Source organism: Lonchura striata, chromosome 30 (genome assembly GCF_050655825.1).
Source record: "Lonchura striata isolate lonStrDom1 chromosome 30, ASM5065582v1, whole genome shotgun sequence".
NCBI lineage: Eukaryota > Metazoa > Chordata > Aves > Passeriformes > Estrildidae > Lonchura > Lonchura striata.
In genome coordinates this window covers 2,960,573-2,974,775 of record NC_140732.1, presented here as the reverse complement: position 1 = coordinate 2,974,775, position 14,203 = coordinate 2,960,573, and the positions used below count along the sequence as shown (strand labels likewise).

The following is a 14,203-nucleotide window of genomic DNA, read 5'->3' as shown; positions in this document are numbered from 1 at the left end:
AGAGGCCACAGTGCAAACCTAAAGCATATAAAGCTCCAGATTTCATGGGACAGACTCCTTGGAATCTTCTAAGGAGCTGCAGGGAAGCATGCTGCTGCTGGCAGCCCCTTGAAGCAGGCCCGGGGAAAACCCTGACCCGCTTCCACAGGGCTGCCAGAGGAACAGCCTGGCCTCTGGGCTGCCCTGGGACAGCAGGGAGCCCAGAGCCCTGTGCTTTCCAGGAATGGCTCAGCTGCACATGCAGCCTCCTGCTCCTCTCCCTGCCCCACAGCTGAGCACTTGCAGAGCACAGCTGATTGCAGGGGCACATGCAGGGCACAGCTGTTCCCTGGCAATGTGCACAGGCTCTCTGGGCTGCCACAAGAGCCTTCCTCCCACCAGAGAGCGGCCCAGCTCCCCCCTCACCTTTTTGTGAGGCTGAGCCATGCTCAGTCTTCACATTGTCCTCATTGTTTGGAGTTGCTTCAGGGCTCCCATTTCATGACGATGAAGGGCGATGGAGAGAGCGGGGGTAGATGCACACCCTTCCTTAGTGTTTTGTCATTTTTGGCAGACGTAAATAAAGTCACATCCGGAGGTGTCCAAGTCAGAACTTTGTCATCTTTCCGGAGAACATGAGACCTTCACCAGCCCAAAATGTCAGAGAGGTTTTCCTGCACGCGTGGAGGCTTGCTGGCTGCACACTTCTTCAGCTTGGTGCCCATCACCTCGTAGAGGGCCAAGGCAAGCCTGGTGGCCACCGTGCGGATGCTGGCGCTTCGGACAGGCAGCGCCTTGTTCTCCAGGAAGGACCAGAGCACGGGCAGGGCGTAGCGCTCGACGACTTCAGGGCTCCTGGCATAAACCCACTCCACAAGCACTGCCGGGAGAGAGGCACAGCTTCTTACCCACCAGCCTCCATGCAAACAAGGGTCTACCTCTGCCTTTGCTTCTTGGAAGCCTTTCTGGCTAACATCAGCAAAATAGCACACAGAGCCCCATGATCCAGAAACGGGCAAAGCCGCTGATCATCCTTGAAACTGAACCACCAATACCTCAGGACTAATTTCTCCAAACAGAGCCTTGTCCCTGTGGCAGACTTTGTACTTTTACTAAATTATTTCACAATTTGTTTCTGCATGAACAATGAATGAAATATCAAATTGCCTTTTATTTCCATTTAGAAGTTGTCTAAACCCACAGTGAAGATTTGGAAATGCACTGTAAGGAGGCAGTTGAGTGATTTCTAATAAAGGGGGTGATTCCATTTTGTAACTTCCATGTAAAGTGCCAGAAGTCTTATCTGACTCCCCTTTGCTCAGTGGCACACAGCAAAGGGCAGTATTAGAACACACTTCAAAGCCCCAGCCCACCAGAGATGGCAGCTGCTTGACAGCTGCCTTAGAAACATCGGTGACTAGCCAGTGTCTTTGGCAGAATGCTTTTGTGCCTTTCAACACGGAGCTGTTTCAAACCTTAGCATGTCTTAGGGAATTACCCAGACCCCACTGCCATGGAATTTGAGCATCTTCATGTTTTAATGGCAGTTCCCCTCCAAATGTTAGTGGCATTTTTTCTTACAATGTGCACTGAAATAGGGGCATAGAGAAAGAAAAATGCTACACAGGGGACTGAAATGTAATCAGAAGGCAAGTGTTTTCTCACATTGTCTCTGAAATCTGCTCTCTGCTCATTTTCTGGACTGAACTATATCAAAAACAGACAAAAATTTGCTAACAACAGGCTCCTTGCATGGCAGATTTGACTGAGGGGTTAAAACCTGAAATGCTAGGGAGACCAGTCTTATTTTCTGATCAGACAAAAAGTTATCTAGTAGCTACTTATTATTCTGTGGTGGAAGAGACTTCATTTTCTCTATGCTGTTAATCCACCAGCAGTCATCAACACTGAAACAGCTCCTGAAAGTACCCAAAACCAATCCTGCTAAGCAGGAAACGGGTAATGGTCCACATTTCAAAATGAGACTTCATTTGAGTTGAAATGCAAATAAAGTCATTGGTCATGACAGAACTTCAGAAAGAGCTATCTGTTCCCACTAAACCTGAGTGAGGACATTTGCACTTTCTAAAGTAGTCCTCATTTTTGTTCATTCCTTTATTTGAAAAAGAGATCAAAATAACTGCAAAACTATATTCCCTGTTCCTGGGGATCTACTTGATTCAAATGCTCTTTGATGGTGGTTTGAAAGAGCCTTTGACATTCCCAATCGCTGAACATGCCCTGTTCAGATTCATAAGGAAGACACAAAGACTATGAAACCTTCTATTTAAAGATGCTGGCATAATTAGCAGTGCCATTAGCCCCAGTTAAAGCAAGGCTATCAGTCGTCTTCTCTACTGTATGTTGAGATTGTCATTTTTCCAATCCTTGGCTACTGCTGACACAGCAAGCTCCTCTGAGGAATCAATTCTCAGCTGCATTTGTAGCATTGTGGACAGTGCTGACACAGGAAGAGGCTGTTTGCACAGCCTGAAATGTTCAGTGCAGTGCCATTTTCACAGCACAGGCAGGCAGCCTCAGCACTCTGCTTCTGCCCCTCTGCCCCCAAAGGCTGCCTTGCACTAAATCCATGCAAGGATAAGTGTGATAGACTCTAACAGAGTATCTGATAGAGTGAGATACACTCTGTGTGGTGAGTTTTGACCTAAGCTGTGACCCCAAGGCTCCGCATGCTTCAGCCTCAAAACTTTCCAAGAGCAAAACAAGAATTCTGTGAGAACAAAACAAACTGATCCCCTGAAACAGCATTTGCCACCATTTTTCCTAAAGGCTCACAGATGTCCCTGAGGCTCCAAGAGAGGAGCCAGCTGGGCTATTTTTAGCCCCTTCCTATCCTGGAGGTGGGTTCTGAGATGTCCCCGTGAGAGCTCAGCCCCCAGGCCCAGCGCCGCCCCCATCTCAGATGCTGCACAGCTCTGCAGCAGCCAGGGAAACCTGCCAGAGACACCTGCCCTGGGTATTGGGCAGGAGGGACAAGCTCAGCACCTCCTGCTGTGGCGGAGCTACTCTACTGTCCATTCCCAGGCATTCCCTGTAAATAATCCCCTAGAGGACCTCTTGGCTTAGAAGGGGAGGCCATACCTGTGATACACTCCGTGACAGCCAGCAGAGCTTCGCCATTCAGTTGGCTCCATTGGTTGCTGAGCTCTTTCATCAGTGATACTTTATCTACAAGTGAAACACACGTTTCTGCTTACTCTTCTGAGGTCATAGCAGAAAGGACAGTGGGGAGGGAAAGGGCAGGGGCAATCCCATTTTATAAAAGAAAGTCATATTCTGCTGATTTTTGAATCCTTTTCTTCTTTCCTGCCAGCCTACTTGGCAGGGTTAAAAGTTCCAAAAGAAAAGCTCTCCTTTCACATTTGAAAATCCAAAGTTGTCTTCTGTACCAGGAGCTAAGTTAACACATTTCACATCAGGCACCTCAAGAGTTCAGTTTCATGTAAGCACTGAAAAGGTTTTGCATCCCACAGTAAAAAGGAAGAACTCCATCCTTGGGACACAGAAAGGCACTGAGTCAGGCAGTTCATGAATTCACAGAGCAGCTGAGGTGGAGAAGGTGGAAACACCCCTTGAAGACCTGCCTCCTCACCACTCAATTTTTCAGGCATTTTCAGAGCTGACAACAATCTGTGTGGCAAAGGAATTTAGAGCAGCCCTTGTCTATGTAGGTGTTTGCTAGAGCCACCTTGCCCCATGCAAAACAACATGTGGAACAAGGCATGATTGACAGCTGGATTTAGACCAGTTTGTTCGAAGGAAATGAACTTGGTGAATCCTAAGTTCCCCTTTGAAAAAAGAAGACAAAGAAGAAAGGTGGAAAATAGGCAGCTAATGCCTATCATGTAGAGCCTTCCAGGTGGCTGCTCTGCAGAAGCTCTGATGGGCTGGTGTCCCTTCATGCCAACAGCAAAGCTGTTCATTTGGGAAGTCAGATGGGGCCCAAGCAAACTTTGCCTCTGAATTGTAGCAAAGCTGTAGTCCAGGACTTTGTCTTCAGATCAGCAGCACAGAGCCAAGGGCTCCTGGGACTTTTGGGAATTGCTGATCACATTCAAGCCTGTTGGAGGACTGGTTCCTAAGGACTGCACCTCCAAAGCTTCTGTGGGTGTCTGCGAGAGCCTTCCACAGACAACAGCAGCTGTCAAGGCACTCAGCGTTCTCTTGTGTCGCAGAGACAGAGACGCAGTTGAGGAGAGTCCATGCTGGGGCTCAGCCTCACCTAAATGAGCAATGGATCCTTCCAGCGCTCTCACAGCTGCGGCATGAATCCCGGGATCCTTTGAGTTTAGATTCTTTGTTATTCCTTCCACCAAACGGATGATCACGGGGCTCAGGGCATCTTCCAGGAGGCCTATGATTTCTGCCAGCACGTCCAGCGCCTTCTGCCTCACTCTCTTATGCGTGTCACATAGTCTCAGGTCAAAATAATCAAAAATCTGTGAAGAGAACAAATAACATGAGAACTTGATTAAAATGACCTTGTTTGAAGAGGGGGTGTGGAAATGAGCACTCAGCAATGTCAAAGGTGAAAGTGATCCTTTCTGTCAGGTCAGCCCTTGCATGCACAATTGCAATGTTTTCCTGTGGGCCTCTCGCTGGAATGGTTCTGCAACCTCATGCTGGTTGAAAGATTTTCATCTGTTTTAAAGAGGTTTAGTTGGGGACAGGAGAGTTCCTATGATGTTTCTCCCCAGCTATAAATCATTCAATCAATTCCCTTTATTAACTGATAAGACTACCTTTGCTTTACAAGAGTGGAAGCTGATATTTACAATGCCCGGGTTTCTATACAGTTGCCTCAAGTACTGAGGGCAATTATGATTCTGCCAAAACTATGGCTGGAGGAGATCTAGGTTTTATTTTGTTTGTCTCAGAACCTGTGTCTGGAGATGGGCAGGGCTCTGATCAACTCTTCCAGGACTCAGACCATTTCTCTAACTAACAGGTAGACTTCTAAAATGCAATGTGCTGTACAGCTCTCATTAGAGCAGGCTCAGTCCCTTGAAAGCCCATTATCAGGCACCAGTTTCTGGAAGAAGGGGAAAAAGCATCTACTGGGAGGAGAAAGGATAGCTCTGTCCTTAACTGTTTTCCTCCTTTTCCAAAGAGAAAAAAAAAAGCCCCCCAAGAAGGGTGAGCACCATCTTTACCTAGAGGAATAGGGACAAGGATGGAAATGAGTAGCCAGAGCTGTGCCTGTGCCAGACAAGATGGAGTTTCCAGAAGTATCCTTTAAAAACATTTAGTTGAAACCAACCCAGCCTGAAACATCTCTTCCCCACTCAAACCCATTTTTTGTCCAGAGAATAAGTGCCGTTATTGCTTTCAATGGCTGGATTCCCTTCACATAACCCAACTGGCAGTAGGAGACAGCAGCAGTTAAACCAGCAGGAAATTCTGTCATCATCTGATCAACAGCATCAATATAGAAAGCTGCCAGACAAATACAGCTGGACTGAAAAAACTTGTCCTGAAGCCTGGACCTGAATTCAATTTCTCTGGGTAAGAGGGACCAGCCTGTCCCGAAGAGCCAGGATGTCCTGCCAAGACACACTGAATTAACTTTACTTCCCCAGGCCTGGGAAAGGAGCTGATGGAATGGAACAATGAAGATACCCTACATACTTGGACAATGTTAGTGGAGATGAGCTGGGGTTTGGTTTTGGACAGGTCTAGGAGGAGTGCCACTCCTTCCATCCGTGTCTGAAACTCCTTGGCTTCCAGGAGAAGGTAAAGCTTCTGGAGCGGCTTCATCTCTTCCACAGCTGGAGGTAACGTGACCTGGGCTTTTGCACGGTGTAGGAGGCGTCCATCAGAGGTAGACTCCACCCTGGAAAATAAAACCAAATTAGGACCTGTTGGTAATAATAGCTTCAGTTAATTGTGACCAAAACATCTTGAGGAGCTTTCCTAGTGATGTCATTTCAAGCTAGAATATCATGAGGCTCTGAAGAACAACGTGAGCCTCACGCCAGTCATTACAGGAGACAATCTGCAAGTAACATTCTCACACTGCTCACTCAGAAACACCAAGGATGAGCTGCATCTGATCTATCTTCAGATGACTTCCAAGGCGAACTGCTCACATTGCTTTGTGGGGAAAGATAGACGCTACTTCCAAGTTTAAATGCCTCCTCATATGGGAGGTGTGTGTCTTATAATAAGGAAACACATCATTCTGGAGAAGTGTCTCTACACCAGGCATGACAATCTGGAAAAGTAGCTCAGATGCATTTGAACAGATGAACAGGGGCGTATCTGAAGGGTCCAGAAAAGCAGTAACAGAGACAAAAACAGAAGCCAGACATGCCAGAACTATGCTCACATTTTGTTTGCTTCCCTAGAGACCAGATCCACAGCTTAACAAACCCACTGGGAACAATTCTCCTGGATCAACCTGTCTCTTCCATGAGCATGGGCAGATGCAAGCCATGCTACTGAGACATGTGGTCACTTTCCTGCCACCGCTGAGCGGGACAGCTCTAAATAAATCCCCTCTGTTATCAGAGGAGAACAGGCACAAGCAGCTCTGCCACTAGCATGAAGAGACAGCAAGAACCAAATTCCTGTCTTAAACGCTGATTGCAGCACAGGGGGAAATAAACCAAACATGCTGTCCATCAAGTAAACTATATGAAGGACAGGAATATCAAGACAAAAAGTCCACATTGAGGCACCTGTTGGCCAAAGTTGCTCAGGAATTCCCTTACTACTACTACTGCTACTACTACTCAAACGTCATACTGTTTGAGGGTAAAAAAGCCATGAATCAGCCAGGCCAAACCACATGGATGAGAACTGTATCTTTGGGGAATGGCATCTTGTTTCAAGACTGGGACTTCTCATTAAAACACCCATCTACAAAAAGACAAAAGACTACACTGGGATTTAAAAAGAACACCCTGGTTGCATTTCCTTGTCCCAAGTCAGGCAGCAGAAACCTGGCCCTCTTCGAGCCTCCACAACACTGCCCTTGCCACTGCACTGGATGGTCTGAGCTGTTACCAATGGGTGTCTTTTGTTGCCCAGTTTTTGTGGAAGCCTTCCAGAGAAGTTGTGTTCAGCATAATGCAGAAGTGGACAATTTTTATCCTAGAGCATTTGTAGGGAAAGGAAAGAATCTCTGGCACTGGTCATCTCCAGCAGAAAGATTTTCCTGAGGAAGAGGCATGTAAAGCACATGTCATGTGCTTTGTCACATCTAACAAAAGTGCTCCCATCTGACAAAAGTACCGATTGCTAGAAGGCGATGTGGCCTGGGGCTTCTTTGAGCCGTCGCTCCTCTTCTTCACCAGGTTCTTCACAGATGGGCGTTCAGCCTTCTGGTTTTCCATCCCCTACAAAGACATCAAGAAACTCCATGAATCTTTAGAATTCAAAATAGGGAATTCCTGGATTAAAACACAAGTTAGAACCAGGACCACTGCTACCAAGGCTTAAGGAAACATTTCCTAACTTACAGAAATAAATGGAGCAGAGATTCAGTGATGCCAACTCTTTGTTTACAATAGCCCAAGGCAGGTTATGGGTGCTGTCATACGGCAGTGAGCAGCAGTCTAAAATCCTAAATTCATTATTCTTGAGCATAAATGGGAATAATGCAAACTGGTAGGCAATGAGTGTTCTCAATGGAAGCAGCAGATTTGGACTCCTTGGGGGTTGGCCCACTATTTGGTTCAACACTTACTCTCCCTGCTCCTGCACAAAGTCACACTCCCTTCTATAATGTAGATAAAAAGAAGAAAATCCCCCCCAAACAAACAAACTATTTTCCACTGGATGCTGATGGATTCACCAAGCCTCTTCCAGCTCCACAAGGCTTGACAGCAGGGAAGATATTCCCAAAAGACCAACAGTAATTATAGCAATTAGGTTTGACTTGGACATCTTTTGTATATTTGGAAATGTCCTTGGCACCACTACTTCTGGTGTCTTTTGCAAAGACACTGTTATCCTCAGAAGCACTATTCTCACTTAACTGCTTGACTGGGGGCAGAGTAGGGAGAGCCCGTGGGGCCTTGCCCTTGGATGTAAACCCATTTTCTCCTCTTTCCCTTTCCACTTTGTGATATTCAAAGAATTCAAAGCCCCACTTTTTCCCAAATAATATCAGTTCCTCTGTGGTCTGCAGATGAACAGGCTGGGGATTAACAGCTCATTCCAGGAGCAAAATGATGCAGCAGAAGAGGAATGAGGTAAAGACACATCGAGTATGTTTGATCTCATATTAGCAGTGGCAATACTTGCACAAAGGAGACACTGCTTCTGCCAAGCACTTACTTTCTTCTTAATTCTTGCCAGGATATCTTCCAGGTCATGGGTGGAAAGAGATTGTTCCAAAAACTTCTTAAATTTTGGATTATTCAGCAGCATCTTCACCATCTCCTGTCCATAATGCCTAAGGAAGGAAGGAAGGCAGGAAATGAAAAGTGAACAAAGGAAGAGTGTTAACAGAAGCAGCTGATACCTTAAACTGATCAGGTGCAATCCTTGCAAGAGAAGGCATTACCTACTCAGCAAAGAGGGAGATTTGCTTCACTGGACACTGCACAGTGTTGTCAGCTGAACACAAGGGACAAGAGGAGAATGTGGGGCCACAAAAAAATACCATTTCACTCTGAAACTGTGGGTGTGCTTCTGTGGGATCAAAGGATCCCAGGGAACAGGCAAAACACATCTGCTTTGTTGTCAGAGCCTATTAGCAATGTCCTGCTGCCATTGCACAATAATTTGCCTTTCTTTCACTGGCAGGGAAGCCGGAACAAAACACCTCATGCTTGCTTTGGATTATTCTATACTATATAGAATAATCAGGGGCATGGGCAGATAGTTGCTCTGGTGTCCCTGGCAGCTATTAATGGGAATTTCATCATCAAAGTAAGGGGATTTTGGTGGTTTGGGTTGGTTTTGCCACTAGGAAATGACAGATTTCTTCAAGAAGAAATTTGGAGGTGACTGAGCCACAGATAACAGCATTCTACAAACCTGCAGAAGTAGTTTAGAAAGACTGAATACATAGGCTAAAGACCTCTGAAATATTTCTAGGGAAGTCTTAGGTTAATGTGAAATAGATGTTTGGGATCCTTCAGTGATGAAGCCAACACTTTGCCTTTATCGTGTGCACCTAAGGCCAGTCAAAACTTTTTGACTGGCTAATCAGAGCTCTTTTGATCTCAGTAAAGAATCCTTCAAGTCACAGGAAGTTGGCAATGCTCTTTCTTGGTGGCCAAGCTCAGGTTACCCACTACAGTCATTTCCCCAGGCCATCCAGAGCAGTGGTCACAGCACCAAGGCTGACAGAGATCAAGAAGTGTTTGGACAATACTCTCAGGCACATGGAGTAACTCTTGGGGTGTCCTGCACACAACCAGGAGCTGGACTTGATGACCCCGATGGGTCCTTTCAAACTCAGCATATTCCATGATTCTGTGACCCTTATCCACACTGTGAGGTAACTTAATGTAACCTTTAGTTTCCACTCCTTTGTAGTTTTACCCTTTATAGCCAGACACAAAACCATGTTCCCGTTTTGGGAGGTGAAATGAAGATCATTACCTTGTGTCCTGGTGACAGTCCTGAGCAAGTGTCCCTGCCACGTGTGCCAGTGTCTCAGCCCTGGGTGTGCCTGCCAGCTTCGTGACTCCAATTCTCTGCACCAAGGACAGGAGGAGCTCGGCCGCGCACTTCCGCACCTGGACGTAGCGGCTCCTGGGAAGAAGAGAGCAAACCCTGGGCACAGGGAGAAGGAGCAAGAGCAGCACAGGCCTTGGCCAGAGCCTGCTCCCTGTCCTTGCTGGGGGAAGGAGGCCTGGGCTCTCCCTGCAACTTCAGACACCTGTAGAAGGTTCTGTCCTCAGATAAACACAACGTTAGCAGGGAAAACACGCTGTGGGGCGGGAAGTTGCCGATATCCAGCAATGCAGCCTCTGTCTTTTATAAAGATTGGCAAGGGATACATCTGAGTGTTTTGACCCTATTCCAAAGCTGAGGAAAGGGTGGCAGGCATTTTGGCCAGGTTGTCCTGATCTAGAGACTGTCTCTTGGGAACTGTCAGGCCCAGCACCAACACTTAAGGCAGCATTTTCTTCAGCTGTCCCGTTGCACTCAGCCTGTGAAGGTGCCTGTCAAGTGATTCATCATCTCAAGGCTAAGCTGAAATATCAGTTTGAATGGAAAGTAGAGCTCTCAGGCCAGGACAGTCATACAAGCCTCCTTTCGGCAGGAGCTGCACCTGCTGTGCAGGCAGTGCCACACCCAGCACATTCTGCCCCATGTGCTGCACGCCCCAGCAAGTACCCTCCGTATTTCTCACGTTAATTGAATCATGAGGATACGTGGTTTTTCCCAGCACTGCAAAATACCCAACAGCGCTCACAGCGGTAATTGCAAATGTTTTCCCTCTTCCCAAAAAAGCACAAGGCTTTCTCCTTGGCCTTTGCAGGCACTTTCATTTCCCCAGTGGTCACCAGGTCTAGGAAAAGCTGACAGACTGGGAGAACTCCAGGAAGCAGCAGGAAGCTGAGTCAGAGGAACTTTAGACTGGATATTAGGAAAAGGTTTTTCACCCAGAGGGTGGTTGGGCACTGGAACAGGCTCCCCAGGGCAGTGGTCACAGCATCAAGCCTGACAGAGTCCAAGAAGCATTTGGACAACAATCTCAGGCACTTGGTGTGAGCCTTGGGCCCTTCTGTGCAAGGCCAGGAGCTGGACTCAATGGTCCTGATGGGCCCCTTCCAACTGCCCCTATTCTACAGATCTGTGATTCTGAGAACTAAGAGGCTGCAGCAGGGCAGAAATAGGTGACAAGAGGAAAGAAATGAGGTTGAAAGAGAATCAAGTCCCTGAGTTCACAGGAGACCCAGGATACAGGACCCTTCCCTGCGACCATTCCCATTCTCTCTCTCTCACCCCTTCCCCCACCCACACAGGAGAAGGTGAAGAATATCACTCAAAGAAGAAGAACCTACTTGGCTCCCTTGTCCATGAGAACAGTCATTGCTCGTGCAGGAGTCACCTTCTCTACCATGATGGCCAGGGCCTGACAGGCTGCCTTCTGAACAAACTCTGGGGAGTTCCACACCATGTGGAGAAGGACCGGAGCAACCTCATCCACCTCGGAATCCATGTCCTTCCTCAAGAGTGCAAACAGCTCTCCCAGAGTGACGATTGCAGAGCAAGACAGCTTTGACCGCAGGCTGGTCACCTGGGGAAGTCATGAGGGGAAACATAAGAATCACCTTGAAAAGAAAACCAGTTGCCTTAGACAAAACTCCCGGGAAATCACAACACCTCCCACTGTGTCCAGAGGAGCAAAAAAGCACAGTAAGAGCAGAAGAGCCCAAGCACAGAAAGGTACCTCCTCTGGCACCAATTTCTGCCCTCAGACCTGCTTACTACAGGCCTAAAAAATATATTTCACTAAAGTGTGCTACTTGACCCTTCTGTAATAGCAACTGCTTTGATTTTAGGGCCTTTTGTTTGAAAAAGAAGCAATTAACGCAAGGGCTGCTTTCAAACCATAAAGGCACAAGTCATAAAGATAAAAGACTCAGGTGCTCCTGTTCAAAAAAGCAACAGCTGTAGTTGAAGCACTCAGACAGGAAACACAAAACACAGGCTCAGGTCTACAGACTAATTTGCAGTGTTGAATTACAGCTTGGGCAGAGAAGGCACACCCTGAGCACACATGGAGATGAGCGAGCACACAGCTACTCTACACACTGTGTATGAAGTGTGGGGGACAATTCAGAACAATGTTCTCACCTCGCTGGTAACTGCCAAGCAAATCTCACGAAGTCGACAAAGCAGGACTTCTGAATGGGACTCAGCCAGCTGTTTGATGATGCAGAGTCCCTTCTCCTTCATCTCCCTGAAAGGCAAGTACCAAAAAGATGGATTTTTCTCTAGCCAAGAGCTAGGCAGCACCCTCTGAAATGACCAGGCTGGCAGCTCAGTCAAACCATGGGAGGTGCTTTTCATAGCGTAGTTAATGAAATCATAGACTCAGGATGCTGTGGCTGTCAAAAGCATACAAAACTCCAAGAGGCAAACAGGGGGGTGTCAGAGTCTTCATTTGTGGCCTTTCTGAAAACCTCTGGCACACCAAGTCTCTCTGTCACTACTTCGTAGAAGTTGTGAGGCCAGGCCATGCTGCTGTTTCTTGTCACGTCCCTGTACCTGTCCCTGAGACACAGTCCCATGGGGCTGTTCCTGGGACATTTTCCTTCTTTGTCAGCCCCAGCAGGCAGTTCAGCAGGGAGAGTCTGCGCTGCCACTCTGGAGCCAAGTTTCCACTCTATAGTCTCGGCCTGTGTGTCACCTACTCCACTGCACTGCACACTTTCCCCCAAAAAGCATCAGAGTGTCCCAGAACGGTTCCACCCCTGGGCAAGAACTGTTGAAACCCTGGCTTTTCCCAAAACACTCCTACCTAAAACAACCCCCACAACAGCAACATGTTATTTAAGAGGTGCAAACAACTCTATCTCTCAGCACTTGCTTTGCGCAGGCTCTCAGCTACAGGAAGGTCTGAGGGCTGCAGCACAGGGCTGGTGACCGATCCCACGGGCACCCCTGGGTGTCCTCCAGACCCCCACACCTGCAGGAGCTCTCTGCACCTCACAGGGCACCAAAGAGAAAGGGGAAGAGAAAGCAGAAGAGAAAAGGCAAAGCAAAGGCGACTGCACAAGGAGGCAGATTTTTCATGCTTATCCCAGTGGGAATGGAGGCCTTATCCCCCTGTGTGAATGAAGCATCCAGCAGAGAGTGGATGCTAACCCAGACATCACAAAGAGAACCAGTATCACCTGGCATTTGTAGAGTTATCACCTCTGGGCCTCCTTCTGTCTGTGTAAAATGTTGGGACACATTGTGAGTATTGACAAAACATCTCAGGCCCATATAAAGCAGTGAGAAGGAAAAGTTGAATTCCAAAAATGCAAGGCTCCTAGAGGATTTTCTTTCTTTTTCCTTCTCTTCTGCCATGAGCTCTTCAGAAGTAATGACAGACTGAGGGACTTGAAAGCACAACTCAGTCGGTTTCTCAGAAAGAGGAACTCCCTGAAGCTGCTTCTGGGACTGCCATGCAGGAGGTCACAGGGAGACCCTGTCACCTGCCATTGCTGGCAGCAGTGGGAGCAGAGAGGAATCTTACTCAGTCCCACTGGCCTAGTGGCCCAAGGCACCCAAACCTGCACTCCAAACTGCTGCCATCCTGCTTCTCCCTTCAGCCAGCAAATCATGTCGTTCCAGGGCCTTCTCTCTCCCCTCAAGATTTCCTTTGCAGCCCCGTGGAGCAGCAGGCAAAGCGAGGAAGCAGCACGGACCTGCTGCAGCTGGAGCACTGCTGCAGAGCAAGGCTGAGAAAAGGCTGCTCTCAAATCTTGATCCTCTCAGTGCTCTGCAGTGGTTTCAGCAGTGCCCTTCGGCCCTCTGGACTCTCGGGGCTCAGAGGCAGCAGCAAGACTCACTTCTAACCAACCTTAATGCTGAGAGGGACGCAGCGTGAACGGGGCCTTTCTTACCAGTCGTCGCTGCCGAGCGAGGACAGTGCCTCCTGCAAGGACTGCTGTGGGTCTGCAGAGGCCGTGTCCTTCTGCCCAGTCCCACGGCGCGGCTGCTCTCGGCGCTGGGCACCAGCGGCCGTCTGCGAGGTCACTGTAAGGACAGGGTCGGCCATGGGCGCTGCAGCCCCGGGCAGGGCACCCCGCCATGGAGCGGCCTGCAGCCCATCTCCCAGCCAGGGCTCCCTGGGCACACACGGGCACTGGGGCAGAGGCTTCCCTGCTGCCTGGCGCCTTGGGCTCCTTGCTTTCCCCCAGCCTCCCCGGCTGGGCACAGCTCCAGGCTGAACCTGACCATGGCCCCGCAGCGCCAGCTCCCCAGTGCCACAGGGGCCACAGCCAGCGGCAGGTTCCTGCGGCCGCAGAGCTCCCGCTCCCTGCCAGACAGGGCCGGCAGCAGGGCTGGCCAGCCAGGAGGGAGCCCCTCAGGTGCCTCTCTTGCCTCAGCGCCCTGATTTCCCCCAGCCCTGGGGATGGGGCACTCTGCAACTCCCTGAGGAGAAACCTGCAGCTGCCTGGCCACAGCACCGAGCCAAGGCTGAACAGCCCAGCCCTGCTGGGCCCGGCTCAATCCCCACGGAGCAGCTGCCAGGGAACAGCCACACCTGACCCTTCCCACCTGACAGTGCCTCTGCCTC

General features: G+C 48.8%; 1 protein-coding gene across 1 annotated transcript; it reads right to left on the bottom strand.

Annotated features, from left to right (window-relative positions):
• Window positions 1-623: 623 nt before the first annotated feature.
• On the bottom strand, window positions 624-13,681 carry LOC146764954 (TOG array regulator of axonemal microtubules protein 2-like). Its single transcript, XM_085563371.1, has 10 exons — window positions 13,527-13,681; window positions 11,767-11,872; window positions 10,971-11,206; window positions 9,559-9,711; window positions 8,284-8,401; window positions 7,237-7,340; window positions 5,629-5,833; window positions 4,223-4,439; window positions 3,082-3,168; window positions 624-859 (listed from the first exon to the last, which is right to left on the bottom strand). The coding sequence occupies exons 1-10, from the start codon at window positions 13,679-13,681 to the stop codon at window positions 624-626; spliced, it is 1,617 nt and encodes a 538-aa protein (XP_085419497.1).
• Between the last annotated feature and the right edge of the window lie 522 nt (window positions 13,682-14,203).